At 46.2% G+C, this 23481-nt stretch overlaps 2 protein-coding genes across 6 annotated transcripts; one reads left to right on the forward strand and one right to left on the reverse strand.

Moving 5' to 3' along the window:
* The first annotated feature begins 1379 nt into the window (after positions 1 to 1379).
* Positions 1380 to 18503, forward strand: LOC136516294 (anaphase-promoting complex subunit 7-like). Of its 5 annotated transcripts, none has more exons than XM_066509653.1 (19): positions 1380 to 1548; positions 1787 to 1855; positions 2097 to 2147; positions 2259 to 2396; positions 2486 to 2548; positions 2646 to 2761; positions 2932 to 3016; positions 3742 to 3801; positions 4822 to 4867; positions 14905 to 14978; positions 15200 to 15250; positions 15365 to 15565; positions 15636 to 15680; positions 15916 to 16009; positions 16083 to 16228; positions 16573 to 16626; positions 16805 to 17034; positions 17740 to 17800; positions 18135 to 18503. In XM_066509653.1, exons 1-19 carry the CDS (start codon positions 1480 to 1482, stop codon positions 18207 to 18209), a joined length of 1728 nt encoding a protein of 575 aa, XP_066365750.1. In that variant the 5' UTR covers positions 1380 to 1479; the 3' UTR covers positions 18210 to 18503. The 5 variants fall into 5 exon arrangements, with proteins under 5 accessions (XP_066365750.1, XP_066365751.1, XP_066365752.1 ...); XM_066509654.1 differs by having other exon boundaries at positions 4825 to 4867; XM_066509655.1 differs by lacking the exon at positions 16573 to 16626.
* Positions 18504 to 18639: 136 nt separating this feature from the next.
* Positions 18640 to 22057, reverse strand: LOC136516295 (uncharacterized). Its single transcript, XM_066509658.1, has 7 exons — positions 21733 to 22057; positions 20589 to 20655; positions 20179 to 20225; positions 19627 to 19714; positions 19218 to 19351; positions 19025 to 19123; positions 18640 to 18930 (listed from the first exon to the last, which is right to left on the reverse strand). The coding sequence occupies exons 1-7, from the start codon at positions 21952 to 21954 to the stop codon at positions 18856 to 18858; spliced, it is 732 nt and encodes a 243-aa protein (XP_066365755.1). The 5' UTR covers positions 21955 to 22057; the 3' UTR covers positions 18640 to 18855.
* Between the last annotated feature and the right edge of the window lie 1424 nt (positions 22058 to 23481).

The following is a 23481-nucleotide window of genomic DNA, read 5'->3' on the forward strand; positions in this document are numbered from 1 at the left end:
CACCCATTCATCAACATTGTCACAAAACAGGTCATCATCACCATCATCAACATCATATGTCAACAAAATCCACTTATGAACTGCCTTCACTATCATCACCATCGACAGAATCTGTCCTAGGAGGGACAACCACCTTTGTAGGACTGATCACTTTGGGTAAGGTTGCAATTGGATTGAACACAATGTCCTCCTAGTTGTTGCTATCAATTGAATTGTAATGGTCCATAAAAAGCACATAGTTCTAGACCTTAAATGCAACTTGCTTCATTATCTGTGCTTCTTTATCCGATTCAATCAAACGCAAACCGGTTGACAAGTCCATCTCAGGCAACAACCAATTCACCGGGACACCCAGATCATAACCTAGCACCACTGATATCTCATTTACTCCAGAAAAAGACCAGTACTTCACCTTGACATGATCGAACCAATCAGCCTTGCCATCGAGCTACACCAGATCTACACCAGACCCATAGAAAAAGCCACCATGATGCACTTTTACTGAAAACTCTTCATCGTTAGGCCCTCAAGAATGAAAATCAACCCTAAAATCAGGCACAGAACCGGAGCATAGCCACCAAAATAGTATGCTGCCTACCAGACCTACTACTACGGCTCCAAATTGATAGCAATAGATAGCATTGAGTATAGGGATACAGCTCCAGGACACTTACCATAGATTGGTGTCGTTTCCCCTTTTAGCCGTCGACGACCTGACATGGTGCCGTCGCACCGCAATTTGTGCGACCGGGCGACACCCACTGCGGAGCTTGCTGCCACCGACGAACTCATGCCTTCGGCTTCACTACTCCCTTTCCGCGAGTTCGCCGCCGCCCTGACCCACCCTCGTCTTCTGTCCCGGCTAAGAAAGATTGGGGAAGAGAGCTGCTAGAGTTGGAAGTGAGGAAGACAACGTTCGCAGTGGTTTTTTGATAAATTGCGATGCCAGGAGCTTCCATATGCCACTATGGCACTGCCACATCGGACTATATGGCTCGCGTGGATGCACCGAAAATAGTTCGAGGACTCACTTTAATAGTTCGAGGATGCAGATGGGAAGGCACCAAAAGTTATGACCCACCGTGCATTTTACTCAAAGCTAAACTTCCATCCATTGTCCATTTTTTCTTGCTTTCTTATTGTTGTCTCGTTGTTGCTTCCAAATATGTTATTTTAAAATTTAAATTGCCATGCTTCTCTCTCTGGGTGAGGATTTTATATCCCGTTGTTTTGTGCGAGAGGGGGAGAAACAGAAACAAGAAAGCTGTTGGGCCTAAATTGACCCAGAAATGGCACAAGCCCAGATACTGTTCCATGGCTTTTCATTTCAAATCCCCTTCTCTCTCTACTCCCATCTCTAGTAGTCCAGTCCACTCTGCGACTGTTGTGGGATCAGCAAATCAAACCAACCCATCAAACACCAAAAATCCCCGCACGAGCTCCGGTTTCAAATTCCCTCGGCAGAGCTCGCCGCCGGGGATGGAGGCAGCGCGGGAGTCCATGGCGGCGCTCCTCGATGCCGGCCTCTTCGGGCCCGCCCAAACGCTGGTACGTGCCGCGATCCCTGCCTCCCCTTCCCCTCCTTGCCTTCCATCCTCCCTGCGCCTGAATCTCTAGGGTTTCGGGGGAGCAGAAGCGGGTTCGGGGTTCGCCGGGAGCGTCTGGGGCAGGGCTAAGCCCCTTGCATGCGACGTGTGCGAGCGGGGTTGGGTTGCTGAATTGGGTGATGGAGCGAGGTTTCCGTCGCAGCAGTGATTACTCATTTACTCTTCTCCTTCACTTGCAGGGGTGTTTCCTTGTGTCGTCGGCGGGTGCGGGCAACGATGCTGGCATGTCCATGAAGGTGGAGAGCCTGGTAAGCCCAAGCTTCCTTGACCAGCAGCTCTGCAAGTGGTGCTTGTTTGGACTAACTTATTGCTATGATTCTGTCAACTCCTTTTCCTGTCTCACTTCTGATGCCATATTGCGGAAACTAAACGGGTTGCAATGCACAGATTAGTTTCTTGATAGTCAATGCACGGATTGCCCCTGCACCCAGTTCTGTTCCTTACAGGGCCTTTTTTTATAGCTGATGTGCTTGTTGGCCTACCGCGCAGGTCCAGCATGGTGATGCTTTGTATGGAGAGAAAGAGTTCCGCAGGGCACTGGTAATATTTCAAAAAAAAAAAAACACTCATGATTGGCTTACAAGAAGTTGCAGAAGTAAACACATCAATTGCTGATATCTCCGTTGCTAATTTCCCTTTCTTCCATGGCAGAATGCGTACAAGCAAGCTATGCAATATAGTAGAAGTATCCCTAGGCAAGCAACAAGTAACACCAGAAGTTCAGTATCCGCCACAGGCCGGTCACCTTCTCCAAATTCTTCGAATCTCTTATCATTCAATGAAAATGAGGTGTGAATGGTTGAATATGGCACTCTTGTGTTCTCATGTTGATATCTATTATTCTATTTACGTCATTCAGTTTTGCTGTGCTGTTGCAGGTGAAGTTTAAGATCGCTCTTTGCCATTCTGCTCTATGTGAGCACCGTGAAGCACTTCATGAGGTTACTTGTTTTTCGTTTTCTTATGTCTATTCTTCATTTTCAACCTTATTATCCTGTTTTAAGAATACAGATGATGTGATATATATGCTTTCTGCAGATGGAAGGTATTCCTTCGAAAGTGAGAACACTGAAAATGAATATGATGTTAGGGAAGCTTTATCGAATATCAAGAAATAGCCGTACAGCTGCTGTCTGTTATAAGGAGTGCTTGAGGTATAACATATCAAAGAAATTGCTTCCTTGGAGATTGTGTTCTCCAACTTCATCGACATAAGTTGCGCAATTTGTTCTTCTATAGCAAGTTCTTTCTAAACTTGGTTACAGAAACCACTCAACTTTTCTATGCTCACAAGACTGTCTACATCTCCATACTTATCTGTCAGGCAATGCCCTTATGTTTTCGAAGCTATCACAGCTTTGGCGGAAATGGGGCTTTCAGCAAAGGAATTTTCTTTATTATTTCCACAAGTAAGTGTATGTTTTGTTTGCTTATAAGCTGTAAATAGGAAGTTCTGAGGGCAGATAAGTTTTAACTTCGCATGGTAGAATTCAGGGCTTCTCTGTGCTTCATTGTCAGATGTCCTGGTCGTCAACTTTATTGTTTGTTTGAGCTATCAGAATCTATTCATGCTCTACATGCCTGCCAGATTTGCAACAAAACTTGATAGGCTGTTTCAACAAATCTGTCCGTTTTGAACTCGAAAGTTTTTCCAAGAGATGCTATTGTTTCCTCTAATCTATTGTACAACATTTGAGCTATCAGAGTCAATTCATTTTTTACATGCTTGCCAGATTTGCAACAAAAATTGATAGCTATTGTTTCCTCTAATCTATACTACAACAAAAAACCATCACTTTGCATTTTATACCAAAAGATGTTGATATTGTCAATCCTGTGAGCAAGTTCTTACTTTTTCCATTTCTGAACACTGAAATTTTCTTCTCATTTTGTACACAGTACCTTAGCATGATCTGACAATCACAGAACCATATCCCGTCAAACCTTTTATATTTTTTACATTTGTTCTGTTTCTGTACATATAATCCATATGGACTGTTGGGTTTCATTTTTGTTTGAACACCACAGACGACACATGTAAAGCTTTATAGAAACAATAATACACATACATCAGTTTATTCAACAACCTTTTCTCTGTAAGTTTTAGTCATTAGTCAGTTAAACTTCCTTGCAGGCACCAAATAGAGGAGGCAAGGTGCCGGGTGACTTTGTAGATGCACAACGTTGGTGGAGTGTAAGTGAACAATGTTGAGGCATAAACGTGCATAGCACTCGATGCTTAGTCTTAAACATCCTTCTCTATCAAGTAACTAGATTCACAACATTTGTGGAGTGTAAGTGAACAATGTTGAGGCATAAACATTCATGCCACTCAATTTTTTAATCTTAAACAGCTTACTCCATCAAGTAACTAGATTCGTGGTTGCCATCTTATGTTTGATTTGCTATTAATTCTCATAAACCATTGGACTCCAAAACCACATTTTGCATATATAAATGCTAAACTCTGTTAAATTGAAACTGTATGCCAATGAAGTCATCACCTTTTTAGCTCCCATGTTTTGAAACATTGACACAGCCCTGAGTATAGCTAGGGATGAAGCCCACTGGTGGTGTATGGCAGGAGCAAAGGGTCTTTCCTTGCTCACTGCTTGGGGCTTTTAGTTTTTTAGCCCGCTCGGTCGTTGTATACCCTAGTGACTGATTAGGGGTACCGTCGATTTGTACAAGTCGTCCGATTAATCGTGATTAATCGTCGTAGTCGGTCCCATGGCGACTAGGTTCGACTGGACGACTTGAAAACATTGTTGTATACTCAGAAACAGGTGCTTAAGCCTTAGCAAACAGGGAAGGTGTGGAGGGGTGTGTGAGTGTGTTTGGGTCTATGTATGACTCCTTTTTCTTCTACTAATACAATGATACGCAGCTCTCCTGCGTGTTCAAAAAAAAAATGCTTATTTTTGTGTGTTAGGGGTGGGGAATGCATCTGGCCTCTTTCTGATTATGTAGATTGCATAATTTGCCACCAATTCTGCAACTTATGTGCATGTTTATGTCTGCCACGTTGCACTGTCATTGATGAAGTGTGATAGATATGTTTCTTTCAGAACAGTACTTGTTATTGCAATTTTAAATTTAGTTATGGTTTTCAAGAAACTCTGTCAACTCATCCAGAGATATCATCATACTGCATTGTTCTTTTTATAGATTGGTTCAGATTGATTATTCACTTAAATTATAATTTTCTTGACAGCAGTATGTTGAGGCGCAGTGTTGCATTGCTTCACATGATTATAAAGGTAACATAAGTGTCCTTATGAAACATTTTATCTGAGAATTCCAACATATAGTTGAATTTTGTTGAACTTTTGAAGTTATAATTCACATTCTCATTGAGAGCGTCCATTATTATTATTGTTAGATGATAAATGATCTAGAATCAGCATTGACTCTTGGCCACTGAATGTAACTTTGTAGTTGACACTTCCTAACTTTTACTTGTATCTATTAAACATAAAATTGTAGCTTTGAAAGTATTTTTACAGGGATGTCATTTCTTTATATTTACTAGTTAAGTGCCCGTGCGTTGCTACGGGTATACATAGAATCTCATGACAGATAGCCGCACGTGTAGAACATATGTAAAATCCCATCCATCCATTCATTAACAATTTATTTGACATAAAGCTAAATATTAACCATAGAAGAAAAGAGGCATGTTAGAAAATAATAACCATCACGTTACAAATTAAACATAAATTCACATATAGTTATTGAAAATATATTATAATATAATGAGTACATCCTCTCGGTAACATGTCCACAAGATCATCGTATGCTACTTGTCTCCTATTGTTCCCGGACTTCTTCTATTACCTGAAATGCAGATGGATACGACAAATGTCAGTAACAAAGGACACAAATGTAAGAAAATATAACAGTTATACAAAACAGAAGACAATAACTTTTATAGAGTGAGGACCTCCTTGTAGACAATAATTTTCGTGTATATATCATTTATTTTCGTCTTTTTTTTCTTATCCTTGGTGGGACGGCAAGGATCTTAATGTTCGATCTGATGGGATAAGTCTCTGTGTTGGCTGGTCTTTATGGGGCTGCAGCATATGGTCTTTGTGGCTGCATGGTGGTCTTGCTGCCCATCAAGGACAGCATCCTTGACTGGCTAGGACAACATTTTAGCATCTAGGACAGCATCTGTTTTAGGACAACATGTTAGCATCTAGCATCTTGGCATATGCTTGGCTGGCTAGCAGCCTATAAATATGTATCCCTAACCCCTCAGGTTGGCATGTCATTTGTGTGAGAAATAAACCAGAAAATTACCCCAACTCCTAGTGTCATCCTCTCTCGATGAGAGTAAGAATTCTGCTACTACCAAGAGTAAGAATTTAGCGACCAACAACTGTTATCGGAGCCGTACTATCCTGTAGCCTGAGCATCTCCTACTCATTTTCTTTCCCAGCCTCGCAACAGCCCCAGCTGGGAGCAGCAGCAGCTCTGGCCGCTCCTGCTCACTCCTCTCCCTTTGCGCAGCTCGTCTGAAGCAACCCTCTCCCCACGCAGCAGCCCCCCGGTAGCGCATCATGTCCGCAGGACAGTCTCGGCGCTCGGTCGCCTCGAGCACGCGGCGTCGGCAGGAGGCCGAACTTGCCGCGGCAGAGGAATGCGAGCGAGCGGCAGCAGAGACCGCTGCGGCGGCGGCAAGGGCGTCAAAGCTGGCAGCGCCAGAGCGGAGGCGGAAGCGGTGGCGACGGCGGATGCAGCGCGTGCGGCGGCAGCGGAGGTCGAGGTTCTGCGCGGCAGCATCAGCAACTCCATTTCTGCTGACGACAGCGCCGACGCGGACCTCGAGCTGCTGGGGAGGGAGGCAGTGCGAGCGCGGGCGGCGTAGTGGGCAGCCGCGCACGCCCACGAGCGCGGCGGCAGCCCAGACAGGCGCGGACGTGCCGGCGACGCTCCTGGAGGAGGTGCGCACGGCAACGGTCGCGGACGGGTCGTTGGAGAGCGCGGCCTTCATAGGCAGCGTGGCCCTCTCTCGCCGGATCGGTACCGTGGTTACCATGGGCTCCAGCCTGTTGTCAGGGATGTCGGCCTCGGCGGTGGGTGGCCTACCCTCACTAAGACCAACTACGTCGAGTGGGCTGCGGTGATGAGGGTAAAGCTCTAGGTGCGGCACATGTGTGAGGCAGTCCGGTATGGCGACGTCGACTATGACCAGGATCGACGGACGCTGGATGCCCTCATCGCTGCAGTCCTGTCCGAGATGCAGTTCTCGCTTACCAACAAGTGGACTGCCAAGGAGGCTTGGGACGCCATTGCTGCGGCACGCATCGGCAGCGACCGCGCCCGTAAGTCCACACTGCAGGCACTTCGCAAGGAGTGGGAGAACCTGGCCTTCAAGCCAGGTGAGGATGTTGATGACTTTGCTCTCCGTCTCAACACTCTGTTGCAGAAGATGGTGCAGTTCGGCGATGACATCTACGGCGAGGAGAGAGCTGTCGAAAAGCTCTTCCGCTGCGTCCCCGAGAAGTACAAGCAGATGGCTCGCTCGATTGAGTCTCTGCTGGATCTCTCCACGATGTCGATCGAGGAGGCGATAGGCTGCCTCAAGGTCATCGACAGCGATGAGCCACAGTCTCTCTCGGGGCCCATCACCACTGGCGGGAAGCTCCTTCTCACTCGGGAGCAGTGGGTTGCCTGCCAAGGTAACCGGAAGAAGGGGGAGCCTTCTTCCGCGACAAGCGTGGCAAGCAGCGCAAGGCACGCAGAGACGCCTAGGCCGGAGCGCGAGGACGTGCCGAGGGTGATGCCCGCGGAGGCGCCTAGGGCGGCGCCGCCGGCAAGCACAAGCCGGCACGAGACGACACCTGCCGCAACTGCGGCCAGCTTGGCCATTGGGCCAAGGACTGTCGACAACCACGACGCGGCCAGGCCCATGTCGCACAGGCGGAGGAGGAGCCGGCTCTGTTCATGGCACATGCAAGCATCGAGCTACCTCCAGCGGTACCGGCCGCAGCGGCTCTCCTCCACCTTGACGAGCCAAAAGCACATGCCCTCCTCGGCGACGGCTCCGGCAACGACAAGACTGACGGGTGGTGCCTCGACACCGGCACCACCCATCACATGACCGGTCGACGGGAGTTCTTCACCGAGCTTGACTCCAGCGTCCGAGGCTCTGTCAAGTTTGGGGATGCCTCCGGCGTGAAGATCAAGGGCGTCGGCTCCGTCACCTTCACCGCCGTGTCTGGTGAGCACAGGCTGCTCACCGAAGTGTACTACATCCCCGCGTTGAGGAACTCTATCATCAGCTTGGGACAGCTGGATGAGAACGGTTCGCGCATGGTGGTTGAGGATGGAGTCATGAGGATTTGGGATCGCCGTCGTCGCCTTCTTGCCAAGGTAACCAGAAGCGCAAATCGACTCTACGTCCTTAACGTGCAGGTGGCACAACCCCTCTGTATCGCTGCTCGTCGGGATGACGAGGCGTGGCAGTGGCACGAGCGCTTCGGACACCTTCACTTCGAGGCCCTGAAGCGGCTCAGTGCCACGGAGATGGTGCGAGGCCTGCCATGCCTCGACCATGTGGAGCAGCTCTGCGACGTCTGCGTGTTGATGAAGCAGAGGCGACTCCCCTTTCCCCAGCGGGCGAGCTTTCGAGCCAAGGAGAGGCTCGAGCTTGTGCACAGGGACTTGTGTGGCCCGGTGACACCGGCCACACTGGGAGGACGACGCTACTTCCTACTGCTCGTCGACGACCTCTCCCGCTACATGTGGGTGATGGTCCTCGGCAGCAAGGGAGAGGCTGCGGACGCCATAAGGCGCGCGCAGGCTGCTGCGGAGGTGGAGTGCGGCCGCAAGCTGCGCGTGCTGTGCACCGACAACGGCGGCGAATTCACGGCGGCTGAATTCGCGTCGTACTGCGCTGATAAGGGCATTCAACACCACTACTACGCGTCGTACAACCCGCAGCAGAACGGCGTCGTCGAGCGGCGCAACCAGACGGTTGTGGGGATGGCTCGGGCCCTTGTCAAGCATAGGGGGATGCTGGCTGTCTTCTGGGGAGAGGCGGTGGTGTCGGCCGTCTACATCCTCAACCGCTCGCCTACCAAGGCGCTCGACGGTAGGACGCCGTGCAAGGCTTGGCATAGGCGCAAGCCGGCGGTCTCCCACTTGCGGGTCTTCGGCTGCCTCGCGTTCGCCAAGGAGCTTGGCCACATCAGCAAGCTCGACGACAGGAGCACTCCGGGAGTGTTCATCGGCTACGCGGAGGGCTCGAAGGCCTACCGCATCCTCGACCCAAAGACACAGCGTGTGCGCACTGCGTGCGACGTTGTGTTCAATGAAGGGCGAGGATGGGCGTGGGACAAGGCGGTGGACGACGGCTCGGCTCCGACGTACGACGACTTCACTGTCGAGTAGGTTCACTTCGAGGGAGCTGGGGGAGTAGGCAGCTCTTCTTCGACAAGCGCGTCTACCCCAGTCCCCGAGCCTCCACCGACCCCGGCGCCTGCTACTCCGACAGCACCACGCTCTCCAGCCAGGACCTCGGCTGCGATGAGTTCTTCGCCGGCTCCACCACAGCCGGCACCGCCACGCACTCCAGCAGCGACAGGCACCTCTCCGGGCACGTCTACTCCAACACCAGCGCGTGTCGAGCACAACCCGGTTGAGCTCGCTACTAAGCTCTCTCACGACGAGGAGCGTATCGACGCGTACCACGACGGCGAGCCGTTGCGGTACCGTATGATGGAGAACCTTCTTGGCGACCAGCCGGTGCCGAGACTGGTGCCTCACGACCTGGAGGCGCAGTTGCACCTTGCGTGTGACGACGGTGAGCCTCGGTCGTTTGCTGAGGCCGAGAGACACGCGGCATGGCGCGCTGCGATGCAGTTGGAGATGGATGCGATTGAGAAGAACCGCACCTGGGAGCTTGCTGACCTTCCTCGGGGCCACAACGCGATCACCCTTAAGTGGGTGTACAAGCTGAAGAGGGATGAAGCCGGCACAAGGCTTGCTTGGTGGCACGAGGCTTCGTGCAGCAGGAGGGGGTCGACTTCGACGACGCCTTTGCTCCCGTGGCATGGATGGAGTCCGTGCGACTCCTTGCGCTAGCTGCCCAGAAGGGCTGGCGTGTTCATCACATGGACGTCAAGTCGGCGTTCCTTAACGACGACTTGAAGGAGGAGGTCTACGTGCACCAGCCGCCGGGATTTGTGATCCCCGGCAAGGAGGGCAAGGTGCTCCGCCTGCGCAAGGCCCTCTATGGCTTGCGGCAGGCACCGAGGGCGTGGAATGACAAGTTGGATTCCACGCTAAAGGGGATGAGCTTCGAGCAAAGCCCGCAGGAGGTGGCCATCTACCGACGGGGCAGTGGAGGAAATGCTCTGCTGGTGGGTGTCTACGTCGACGACTTAGTGATCACCGGCACCAAGGATGCGGAGGTGGCGGCATTCAAGGAAGAGATGAAGGCCACCTTCCAGATGAGTGACCTGGAGCTTCTCTACTTCTACCTGGGAATCGATGTGCACCAGGATGACTCCGGGATCACGCTTCGACAGACCGCCTACGCCAAGCGCGTCGTTGAGCTAGCCGGGCTCACCGACTGCAACCCAACTCTCACTCCGATGGAGGAGAGGCTGAAGCGGAGCCGCGACAGCACGATGGAGGAGGTGGATGCTACGCAGTACCGGCGTCTTGTGGGGAGCCTTCGCTACCTCGCCCACACACGGCCGGACTTGGCATTCTCCGTCGGCTACGTTAGTCGGTTCATGCAGCGACCGACGACAGAGCACCAGCAGGCTGTGAAGAGGATCATCCGCTACGTTGCGGGGACTCTCGACCATGACCTCTACTACCCTAGGTGCCCTGGGGCGGCACACTTCGTCGGGTACAGCGACAGCGACCACGCCGGCAACATTGACACCAGCAAGAGCACAAGCGGGATCCTCTTCCTCCTCGGCAAGTGCCTCGTTAGCTGGCAGTCAGTCAAGCAGCAGGTGGTGGCCCTGTCCAGCTGCGAGGCCGAGTACACAGCTGCCTCCACCGCTTTGACTCAGGCGCTCTGGCTCGCTCGACTGCTTGGTGATCTCCTCGGCAGAGACACTAGAGCGGTGGAGCTCAGGATGGACAGCAAATCCGCTCTGGCCCTGGCAAAGAACCCCATTTTCCATGAACGGAGTAAGCACATCCGGGTGAGGTACCACTTCATCCGAGGCTGTTTGGAGGAAGGGAGCATCAAGCCAAGCTACATCAACACCAAGGACCAGCTTGTGGACCTGCTTACCAAGCCTCTTGGGAGGATCAAGTTCCTTGAGCTCTGCTCCAGGACCGGGATGGTTCAACTTTCCCACCAGACGACGCACAAGACTTAGGGGGAGAATGATGGAATAAGTCTCTGTGTTGGCTGGTCTTTGTGGGGCTGCAGCATATGGTCCTTGTGGCTGCATGGTGGTCCTGCTGCCCATCAAAGACAACATCATTGACTGGCTAGGACAACATCTTAGCATCTAGGACAACATCTGTTTTAGGACATCATGTTAGCATCTAGCATCTTGGCATATGCTTGGCTGGCTAGCAGCCTATAAATATGTATCTCCAACCCCTCAGGTTGGCATGGCATTTGTGTGAGAAATAAACCAGAAAATTGTCCCAACTCCTAGTGTCATCCTCTCTCGATGAGAGTAAGAATTCTGCTACTACTAAGAGTAAGAATTCAGCGACTAACACGATCTGGCAGTGGCTCTAGATAGCGCAACATACAACCGACCATGAGAGAACACCGATTCAGGCAAATACACACCAGCATGGGGGATAGTCTGCCCCTGAGCCTTGTTAACCGTCATGGCAAAGCTGAGTCTAACTAGAAACTGCTTCCTCTTGAACTGGAATGGGAACATCTCGTCATCCGAGGGGCATAATGGAATCCGTGGTAGGAAGATTCGCTTTCCGCCCTGGTCTCCGACCATAATTTCTGCATCGATGGTATTTCGTTGGAACCCTTGAACCACTAGCCTCGTTCCATTGCAAAGTCCACCCGCAGGGTCGATGTTCCTTAGCAATATGACCGGGCACCCAATCTTGAGCTTTAACACATGTTGAGGGAGACCGTTGGGGGTCAAAGTGTTGAGGAACTCAGATGGGTAGTAGTTGTGTGGATCATCAACCGCACTGTCAAAGCTATGATACACCATCTCATCCCCTTGGAAACGGCTTATCATCTTCATGTTAATCATATCAACCCAATCGTTCCGCGTAGATAATATTGCTCGTGAGGTGATGTAACTCTTGTTTGATTGGCATTGAGGGCAGGGAATATGCAGTCAATGAACGTATCAAGATCACTGTCTTTCTCGGTCTGTGGTATCATTATTGCAAAAGCAGTATTCCACAGGAAAAATATATTGTTCTATCTTAGGGGCAGGTTCATTACTGCAAAAGCAGTATTAAAGCATGGAATATACAGATAGGCACACATAGAGTACTCACTGCTCAAGAGTACTGGATGCTAAATCTGAACAGTGTATGTAAACTAATATAATGTATATTCAACAATCTATATAACACTGAGGCAAGTTTAGGTAACAAACAAATAGGTGTGACCAAATTCAATAATTTTCATCGGTAGCAGCCCAAAGATCATTATCGAAATATATGGAACCAAGTTGCAGCTCTAAAAGCTAAGTGACGATTTAGATTCTGCAAACTTCCACAAGTTTCTAACAACCCATAAGGGGTGCCAAAATCATCAAATGGGACCATGTGTTCCTGAGAATTCCTTTAAAATTAAATCCCTAAGAAAGTCTACTTATCAGGTCTGTGAATCAGTTAAGGATTGAAATTCATATGTATCCATATATGAGCTGCTACTGCTAAAACAAACTGACTGAATTCTAAAAATGATGTAGCCGAACCACATACCAGAAAAAGATGGAGCAAACAGCAGGGATACATGTTTTGCAGTCAGTGAATCCAAAGGTTATTCAGAAGTAAATCCAAGGTAATCAATGTAATTTCTTGATTATTTTCAGTTAATCGTAGCATTCACAGGTATAGGCCGAGGTTACTCAAAATGAATCCGAGGTTTCTCACATCTAATGAGGACTCTTACTCTCACATCTACAGATTCTCTTAAAACTGCAGTTGACAGAGGCAACACTGAGGTCTATAAAATTAGTTTCCCCATAACACCACTGAAGTTAGCTTTCGAAGCCTGGACCACTGAATTGAGAGCAGTCTAATTTTTAAGAGACTATCATTAAACATTATTGACTATGTAATGGTCTATCATTAAACAGCCGTCGTATGCATGTGTGTGGACCTGGTGAAATTCAGAAGATGGGTACATCTAAGATAAGCAAGTCCCAAGTTAATCTGTGATACGTACTTTTGTGCAAAACAAGCAATCGGTGGCACAAGTGCAGAGGCATTTAGTATGGCCCCTGATGGTGAGCAATGGCAGTTTCTACTGGCTCAGTGACTTGAATAAATTCAAGTTTACATCGGCAACATAAACTTCCAGAGATGTTGGGCAGCATATCGATATCAATCACCAATTTGAAAGTAGCGGTAGCAAGCCAAGAACACAGAGGCTCAGCATGGCAGTTCGATGCAAGTAGCAGCATGCCAGCAGTGCAGCCCATGAGAAGGAGATGCTAGCTAATTAGCTTTGGTGGTCAGGTTAGCTGCAAGATAGATATATGACTCCAGGGGGTACAGGTTAACTGAATGACAGTATACTGAAATTAGCATATAGAATTTTGAGGTGGCTGTAGAGAGAGTGTAATTCAGAGATGAAAGGCACGAAGGCAGTTGCAGTTTCCTGGCATCCTGGTTTGTGTTCACAGTAACCATTATTCGGTGCAAGCCTTGTGCATGCATTTTTAGTTGTTCTACTAAAAAAAACTCTTAAACATACTTGTCGACAGGGATGATCTGATGACACCCAACTTGTGCACCACTGGCAACATGTTGTAGATAGTCAGATGAAAAGCAGTGCAGCAAATTTCTAGTTCCCAATTCTGCAGAATCGACAGTGATGCAATTGCAAATTTGTAGACAATTTAGATGGAGTTCAGCAAAGCACTGAATCTGTATACATTCTTATCCCGACCATCTATGCCAAATGTGAAATCGGCCACAATGACTCTGAAACTACTGATTTATTACCACAGTGACTCTGAAACCGCAGTGACTCTGAAACTACTAATTTACCACATCACATGTGTAATTGGCCATCTATGCTATTTTGAAATCTGAAACCACAGTGACTCTAAAACTACTAATTGCAGGGAACTGAAAGGGAATTACGCCAATGAAAAGCAGGGGGTTTGGGGTTCGGACTGCTCACCGGTGGAGTGAAGGAACGTCGCAGAACCGGGGTGGCCGCCGGGCGGCCGAGCAGCAGGGTGTCGTGGCCGCGGATGTTTGGCGGTGCAGCACAGGGACGTCGGAGCCACGTCCTCGACTCTGCGTGCTAGTCGTGGCCGTGAACGGCGGCTCGACGTCGGACGAGGCCGCGGCGGATCTCGGGTTTGCCGCTTGGTACGGACGAGGCTGCACCCGGCGACGCAGGAGAGGCCGCCGCAACGCTGGCGTGCACGACCCCGACTGTGTGGGAGCCGGCGTGCAGGGGCTTGCCACTTGTGGCGGACTAGGCTGCGTCGGGCGACGCAGGAGAGGCCGCCGTGCACGACCTCGACTGTGTGGGAGCCAGTGTGCAAGGGCTGGCGGCGGCGTGCGGACGAGGCTGCAACGACGGCACGGGTGGGAACGACCCCGATTGTATGGGCACCGGCGTGCAGGGCCGGGGCTGGCGGCAGCGTCGGAGCGGGTGCGGCGTCGGAGCGTGGGAGGCGTGGGTCATGGGGAGGCTGGGGCACGGCAGTTTTGGGTTTGTGGGAGGCTTCGCGCTGTGCGAGGTAATTAGGGGTAAGCGGTCTGATTAGTCTAATCTGACGATAACACGTGATTCTTTTTAGTTGTAGAGATCAGTAATTGATACTCCATCTGATCCAAAATGCAAAGTCATTTTAGGATTCATTTTGGTCAAACTTCTGTCTCTTTGACCATCAACAGATAAAAAAAATCATGTTCACTGAAAATGTATGGTTGATGTTATTAGATTCACCACAAAAAATACTTTCATAATGTGTATTCCTTTTCATTTGATGTAGATTATTACATAATATTACTTTTTGTAGACTCCACTTGTATATCTTGGACATTAAGTTGCAGATTTTAAATCAGTAGCAATGACATGTATTCATTTCTAGCGATCACATAATAACTAGGCTTACTGTTGCTTGTTTTTTTATAGGTGGCCTTGACATATATCTAGAACTAATGCAACGGTTCCCCAATAATGTGCATATCTTGCTGGAAATTGCTAAGGTTTGTCTTTCTTCACTTCTCTAATCCCCCATATTGAATTAAGGGCTGTCAAGGTCTCTCAGATTTTTCTTGGATCATATATCCCTTCAACTTTGATGTCAGTGTGCTTGTCAGTGTCTAGAGAACATGTGAAGTTAATTGTTCATTTCCAGCTTTATTTTGGTGGTTTTTATGACCTTTCTTCATGTGTTGATCCTGATTTTTGAGCTTCTTGTTTGAAGGTTGAAGCCATCATAGGCAGGAATGATGAAGTGATAATGAACTTTGAGAAGGTAAATTGAAAATGTACAGAGCTAAAGCCCCTGATTCGGAAATCGTGTGAACAAGTAACAAGGTTATATAAACATTTGCTATATTCACTGTTGTTTCTTTCCTTTTTTTTGCAGGCCCGGTTGATTGATCCAAACATCATGACATATATGGATGAGTATGCAATTCTTCTAAAGTCAAAATCTGACTACATCAAACTGAATAAGTTGGTACATGATATGCTGCATATTGATCCTGCAAGACCAGAGACATGTGTTGCTCTTGCAGCAATGTGGGAAAGAAAGGATGAAAGAAAAGCTTTGACATATGCAGAAAAGGTAAATACCTTGTGGGTTTGATGGAAACTCACCTTCCATCTAATGCTCCTTACGATGTCTTCCTTTTCAGAGCCTCCGAGTTGATGACAGGCATATAACTGGCTATATTATGAAGGTAATACTGCAAGATATTGTCTATGCAACTGGATTTACATTATTATGGTAATTCCTCTTGCATTACAATTTGCGAAGCACAAGGATGGTTGCTGCTTATTTTCTCTGGGAAGTTCATGTTTAGATTTTGTGTCTGCTACCATCTTTGCTTTTTTAGGATCGCCATCTTCCATTGCTAGGGCATATCATGATTTTCCCTCATTGGTTTGTCATTGTTTGCCTACTGTTCTTTCAAGGGCAATCTGCATCTTTCATTGAATCGACCAGATTTGGCAGTGACAGACTTTAGGGGGGCTCAAGAATTGAGAGCTGATCTTCGTTCTTATCAAGGTTGGTAGGCTTGGTGCATTTGATATTCAAAATCTATTGTCATATTGTTAGTCTAAATAGAGGTATTCTCCAGGTTTGGTGCGTGCTTATCTAGCACTTTCTAAATGCAAAGAAGCATTGTTCACTGCACGTGAGGCAATGAAGGTTCTGCATCAGTCTGCAAAAGCTCTCAAGCTAGTTGGCGATGTTCATGCAATTAGTTCTAGTGGGAGGGAGAAGGTAATCTTATTTTGCCATTGGTCACTGATTCAAGGATTATATATTTTTTGGGGTTCTGGAAGCAATCATGCCGCTAGATAGCTAGTATGTTTAATCAGCTGAAGGTGGGCTGCTGTACTGCAGTAAAAAAACTACTGTCCTAGCTGCAGGATAAGCCTGCAAAACTTATTAGCTAAGGGACACTACTAGCCTACCAAAAGTCTGTCCCCACTGCACTTCTAGTCTAGTGTTCTCACTGCAGCTTGACTGCTATTCAGCCTTTGAAAGTTGTCTGCAGTTTGCAGACTTCTACTAGTGTTCTCACCAAGCTGCAGCCTTGACTGAAGATTGGTCTGCATTTGCAGACTTCTGTGCAAGACCAGCAGCAGATTATTCAACAAAGGATCCTCTTAAGACAAGTATATGTGCTTTGTAACCTGCTTTCTTTTCTCAATTAAGTTACTGTGACTTCATTGAAATTGACTTGTATATATCTTTTCAAATGGACATCTTGTGATTCAACTCTGTACACTATTATTGAATGATACTACCTGTTGGTCGATTGTGCTGATATAGATATCATTGCATCACTTACAGGCAAGAAAGTTCTATGAATCAGCCATTCGTCTTGAACCTGGATTTCTTGGAGCTGCACTGGCCCTGGCTGATCTTCATGTTGTGGAAGGACGGAATAAGGAGGCTGTTATGCTACTGGAAAAATATCTAAGACAATGGGCAGATGATTCTCTACACATCAAGTTGGCTCAAGTACATGCGGCAACAAATATGCTTTCAGATGCACTTTCCCATTATCAATCTGCACTAAGGTGCGCATTAGTAGCAATTCTGCAGTAGCATTCATCATCTATTAACCTTTTCGTTGCTGTTGGTTTGAATCCTGAAGACGTGGTACATAAATAAAGTTTAGTATATGAATATGTAGGAGTAAATCTGATTATTGAGGTAAGATTTTAGTGATAGTTCCTGGAGTTGGGTTTATGTACCATCTACAAAATGTAAATAAATAACTAAATTGTGGAAATTTTTGTACTAATCATGTTTCTCCTTCAATTTTAAATTGAAACTTGGTTCTTGATGTTAGTACCATGGTTTTTCTTCCAACCACGGCCTGAGATAGCTATGACAGGATTGGGTGGGTTAGCTCAATAATTTGTATTTTCAACTAATATTTTGATTATTCTGCCGATTTTGGAAGAAGTGAACTATTCTGAATTGACAATCAGATAATTCCCTTCCATCCTTATCCTGCAAGGCCCAAACCGCATGCTTACAGCTCAAAAGCTACCCAAGAAGCATCAGAGTTTTGTAATTGATGTATGAGTAAATAACTTACTTTCTTTGTTCTGATAAGCTTTGTTCCTGTTTATTTTAATCCAACTTTGTAGTACAAATCAACTGGTCTGATATTGCCCCTGCGGTTACTGACTCCGTGCTTAGTATTCTGCCTTGTGCCTTCCTATTTCTTGGTATTACCTTCTAGTTCATGAAAAGGGAACTCAATTGTGTTTCAGAATAAACCCACAAAATGAAGCTGCAAAGAATGGATTGGAGCGCTTGGAAAAACAAATGAAGGTTTGTGCAGTTCATAACTACTCCCTCCATTCCAAATTATAAGTCATTCTTTCTAAGTAGGTAACTCTTCCTATGTATCTAGTTATACGTTATATCTAGATACATAGAAAAAACTATTGTATTTAGAAAAGCCAAAACGATTTATAATTTGGGACTGAGGCAGTATATCATACTGATTAGCTCACCAACTTTCAGTTCTTGTTTTCATGTTTTGCTTCGGTCTACCTTATATACTCCTTTTGCTTTCCCAACCTTATTTACTCGTTTCTAAATATCCTACTGGTGCAAGATAACTAGCATTGCCTCATTGCCTACACTTGTTTTTCATGTGCAGGGAGTGGACCCAGATGCTCCGGAAGAGGAGGAAGAGAATGAGGATGATATCGATGATCGAGATGAGTTTATTTGAAGCTAGAAGATGCTGCATATATTCTGCCTCTTACCTGGTTTCATTACAGGTCTCTTATACTTGCTGGAAGCTGGCGCTGATTGATAGCGATCATCTTTGTATAGCGGTGGCAGCAGTGGTTGTGTTACTTACTTGTAACTGAATAGCAGGTGTTCTAGCGTTGCTGTGCTCAGAATCCAGGTGTTTGTTGGGGCGAAATATGCCCATGAGCTTGTAAAAATGCCGACCCAAACGGTACAATTTAACTTACTAGATTTTGCACGTGATGTATGCTATTTCCTTTCACTTTCGTTTTGCGAAAAGTCGAGAACGTACGAATAGTCGTAAAAGAAAATATAACTACTACATCACAGAAGTTCGAATGAACCTGCCTGTACACTTTCTGAATACTACAACTGGGATGACTGAACTGTGAACAAAATCTGCAGACTAATCAATCGATGCTCATGTGGTCTAGATGCTTTTATTAGCAGAAGAGCAGACAATGGCAAAACAGTATCCTTATTGATACTTCAGCAAAAAAAAGTGTCAAAATGTTTTCAGCCGAGTAGAATGGGCACATAACTGCACATATATGATGCAGAAATTTGGAACTGTTGCAGACTCCTACATGTCTATGCCATCGTGACAGGAATGCATAAGCGCCCTAGTTTTTCTTTGGGTATTCTCTTGCACCAAATATGGTTGACCCAACTCTTACATTTGTGCTTCCCATTTCAATCTGCAGGCACATAGAAACAACGTATATCATTATTAGTGCAGCTATCAGCCTACCATGTCTCTTCTCCACTCACAGATCACAGTATCTCCCTTACCGCTTGTACAAAATCAGCTGACATGCTCATAGACAGTTCGCACTGCTCTTCGGGTATTCCAAGCTCCTTGCACACCTCTTCCCGGCAGTTAGCCAGTGTCTATGAATTTAACATACGTAATACACATTAACGCACATATGAATGCCATATTGCCACTCCAACAAAATTTCTGTATCCCAGAATATATTTTTACCTTGAAATTCTCAGGCGTTGAGGTGTAATCGAGCATCCCAATTGTCATCAAACCAGAGAACACAAGGTTTGGGCAGTTCAATTTGACATGCTTTGCTAGTTCGGCACATCCTGAGGGATGTACTCCAAATTTCGCTGCAATAGAAAAATAGTATTCAGAACTACATACATACATGAGCTCTGGGCATGCTCGCAGATCAGCCTACAGCTTCCAAATGCTTATCGAAGACAAACAATGTGCTGCATATCAACTATCAATGCTTAAAACTAAATGGAACACAGTTTCCACATTCCGAAACCACTATAACCAAGCCCAAAGTGAGAACTTTCATCCTTTCAGTATCGTATTGAAAAAGGAAACTAAAGACCAAGTTCACACTAGTAATGAGAAAGGAAACAAGAGTACTTACATTCTTCTCCACTAGTGTTGACTTGGACCAAAAGCTTAAGAGGTTTTCTCCCCAAGTCAGCTACCACTCGATCAAGACGGTTAGCAATCTGAAAGAGTGATTGTTACATCTAATCTGGTTACAGATTCAAGATTGAAAAACTGAGAGGACATCATGATGAGTAACCCAAAGGTCTATGACACAGCTATCGTTAGTTAGGACCTAAGTTATGCAACAAAATCTTGCTGTACAGAAGAATGATAAATCTGAAGCCTATATACACCCAAGTTGAATATACATAATGAACGGCACTATCTTGTATAGCCAGAAGATAACAAGTTATACTCGATGCTGATAGGGATGAGTCTGACAGTATAATGTTTTCCTCCTTTTTGACTCAGCAAAGGAGACACTTTTACTTGAAGGTAACCAAGTGAGTGGTGGAGTGAGCTACTGATGTATGAGTGCCTCAAATGTAAGTGTTTCCCAAGTTCAAAAAAAAAATGTAAGTGTTTCCCAGAACCAAGAAAGCAATTTATGGAATCACAAGATAATATTAAATTGATCACATACCTTCTCATCATCTACACTCTCAACCATATCAAGGTTTGGCACGCCAGCTAGAAGTTAAAGGAACGAAAAAAGAAACATTAGCTCAAACCATGAACTAGATAAGGGCATAAGGCACAAGTGCCAAAATCTGTACAGAATCAAAATAAAGTAATAAGATACAAGACAGGAACTCTGCAAAAACAAGAAAATAGATGCCCCCTCTACTCTTTTTTACTTATCATTTGATGATGCAACTGCCGTGACATTTTAAAACATTAACCTCCTATATATGCAAAGTCGTATTTTTAATAAAGTCAATACCTTTGTATTTTGAACAATTTCTGACATATAAGTAGAAAAATAATGGTAAAAACAGTAGTAGGAGAGCATGCCAATGTATATATGTAAAAAATAACAGAAGTAGTACGAACCAAGTAGGGCTCTGGCTTTGTTGCTTTGCAGATTCCCAATGAAGTGCCACTCAATATCCTCAGGAAGCTACAATGAGAAAAACACTTGATTAGACACTAACATGATTTGATTGAAAAAGATTAGGTAATTGACAGCAAGTACACCCTCCATTCCAAATTATAAGACGTTTTGGCTTTTCAAGATACATAGCTTTCACTATATACGTAGATATACATTATGTCTAGATACATAGTCAAAGAAATGTATCAAAAAACCAAAAACGTCTTATAATTTGGAATGGAGGGAGTATTAGAAAGCATGCCCTGCGAGGTGCGAGGAAACTTAGACATTGGATCCATTAGAACTTCAGAAAACATACCCAAAAGTAATGAAAATGGAAAGGTTGTCAACTTTCATCAGCTACTGGATAATAATGATTGACCAACTGTTGTCCAACTAGCACCCCCATATCACAAATTTTATACCCTCTAGTTGCTGGCACGGACCTACTTCTCATGTTAAATGGAGAGAGAAGTTAAAGATGAATTGATAGCATTTCCACCACATTATCATTTACTGAAGATACATTTAGAATATGAACAAAGCTGCTATACACTTTCCAGGATCAAACATAGCAGTTTGAATAGTACAGAAAATATGTCCATTTCATTAGTTCAAATGCATTCTGATGTGGTGCCTCTAGCAACCAAACTTGTGGTCCTTTCCAGCTTACCAATTATTCTAGTTAACCTGCAATTGACTGTAAGGGAAGTCACTGACATCCATGTCATTTACGGCTGTGCAGAACAACTTGAAATGCTCGATTAAATTCACTCTTTACTGCTTTGAATTTTCATGCAAAAAATAATTCTTTAGTGAATCGAATTTGGCTGCCAAAAAAAATCAATATTTGGCACCCATTGGTATTTAGATCTTCCTTTTAATCCTAGGAACAAAAAATTCGAAGCTCGTCACTCTCAAGATATTGATCACACGAATCCGGATACTAATGACGCAGTTGCCAGGACTCAGCGAGAAGCTTAAATTAACGAGATGCTGTCTCTAATTTCAATGTTCCATCCATCAGGTTATCAATTTGCATGATATGGGACCAAAAGCAAGGTTTTGGTGGAGCGAGAAACCGGGTGAACAATTCAACACAACCTGAGGCGCCTTGTCGATGAGCTCCTGGACGTAGTTCTCGCCGAAGCAGCGGTGGCCCGCGTCGTAGACGCCCCGGATGACGGGCACCGGCTTGGTCTTGCTCACCGCCACCACGCGCACGGACCCCGGCGCGCGCCCCGCCCGCGCTGCCGCCTGCTGCGCGCGCGACAGCACCGAGCGGAGCGCCGCCGCCGCGCCCTCCGCCGCGGCCACGGACGCCATCTCCGCCTCCGCCTCCGACCCGCCCTCCGCCGACGATGCCACCGCTGCCGTTCAGGAGGAGCTAGGTACGGAGGGGGTGCGGCCGTGCGTGCTAATGGCAAAGTAATAGTGCAACTTAATAGCATAATGGTTAAGATTTTACGATTAAAAATTGAAAACAAGCATTTTTTACATAAACAATGAAAATAGCGGTATGCTACCATTTACCAAAATACAGGAGAATGTTGGCAAACTGCAATTCTCAACCACAAGGTCCTCACCGACCTAAATGAAAAAGAATAAACCATTTAAGTTTAAGAGTTTGTTCGCTGGTTGGTTTCTGGGCTGATAAGCCCGCCTGATGCTGATTTATTGTGAGAGAAAAACAACGTTGGCTGGCTGATAAGCCCTGGCCAAAACCAACAAGCGAACATGCTGTAAGAACAAAATCTATGGAATAATTCATTGATGAAAAAGGAAAAATAGATTCCTTACCCCTTATATAGACCAAATCTACGTCCTTGTCAAATTATGTAATATCATATAAATAATGAAAAAAATATCAACGACCTAACCCTAGAATCTGGACAAGGACAAACAACCAAGAACCATATAACCGAAACCAAACTGGATGATTAGGTTAATGGAAATTGGAAGAGCTAAGAGAATCTTTGATTTTTTTTACTACTATCTTGTGGTCGACGATGAGAAGGGTGAACGTCTGGACAGACCACACCCTGTCCTACCCTAATGGTCTCTTTCGTTTCGCTGAAAAAACAAGTTAAAATACTGTTTCAACTAATTTATTGTGAGAGAAAAATATTATTCTAATTAAAAAATAAGCTAAAAATACGAATTATAAGAAAAACCAACAAGACCATTTTCCTATCTCATCCTCTATTTCCCATCATCCAACGCCACCTAAGTGTGGGTCGCTAGGCTAGCAGTGCCACGTGAGTGGTGCACGGCTGGCGGCAGCCGGCGACCATCAACGTTTCCTCCTGGAGAAGGTGCGCACGAGAGGTTAGTAAGGAGTTGATGCGTCAGGGCAAGACGCCAGGATGCGAATTGTTGCAGCGACTGATCGTCTCGTCTGGGACAATGTGACCTTTGTCGTAGGCTGCTTGTTGGAGGAGTTGCCGTGCTGTTTGGCTTTTCTCCATTGGCTGAGATGGGTTGTGGGTGCAAACTGTTTGGGCTTGGGGTGCAAACAGGGTGGAAATCATAACTTGTTTTCGAATTTTTACTGGGTGCGGCCGCACCCACACGATACTAGTATATACATACGCCACTGGCCGTGAGGGGTTGGTGGTGGCTTGGTGTGAGCTGCCTCAAAGCTGGCCTAGTTTGACCCTTCAGAGGATTGGAGTGGAATGAATTTCCCCTTTTTTCTGTTTTTTTTTCTTTCCTTTTTTACTTAGAAAAAAATGCTCATAGTTGACTAGTTGGTAGGGACGAATCTAGCAGTGGTGCGGAGGGGGTGCCGCTGATCACATGGAGCCTCCTTAGATCCCTTCTAACAATTTGTCATTGTTGATTTGAGGAGGA

The sequence above is a fragment of the Miscanthus floridulus genome, chromosome 17, assembly GCF_019320115.1.
Source record: "Miscanthus floridulus cultivar M001 chromosome 17, ASM1932011v1, whole genome shotgun sequence".
Taxonomy (NCBI): domain Eukaryota; kingdom Viridiplantae; phylum Streptophyta; class Magnoliopsida; order Poales; family Poaceae; genus Miscanthus; species Miscanthus floridulus.

Excerpts from the sequence above, each read along its gene's own strand:
- LOC136516294 (XM_066509653.1), top strand. The coding sequence starts at position 1,480 with ATGGAGGCAGCGCGGGAGTCCATGGCGGCGCTCCTCGATGCCGGCCTC. Across the intron at positions 2,397-2,485 it reads TATCATTCAATGAAAATGAG|GTGAAGTTTAAGATCGCTCT; the intron begins GTGTGAATGGTT and ends GTGCTGTTGCAG. Across the intron at positions 16,229-16,572 it reads GTTCTAGTGGGAGGGAGAAG|ACTTCTGTGCAAGACCAGCA; the intron begins GTAATCTTATTT and ends CTGCATTTGCAG.
- LOC136516295 (XM_066509658.1), bottom strand. The coding sequence starts at position 21,954 with ATGGCGTCCGTGGCCGCGGCGGAGGGCGCGGCGGCGGCGCTCCGCTCG. Across the intron at positions 20,226-20,588 it reads CAAAGCCAGAGCCCTACTTG|CTGGCGTGCCAAACCTTGAT; the intron begins GTTCGTACTACT and ends TTTAACTTCTAG. Across the intron at positions 19,352-19,626 it reads CAACACTAGTGGAGAAGAAT|CGAAATTTGGAGTACATCCC; the intron begins GTAAGTACTCTT and ends TTTCTATTGCAG.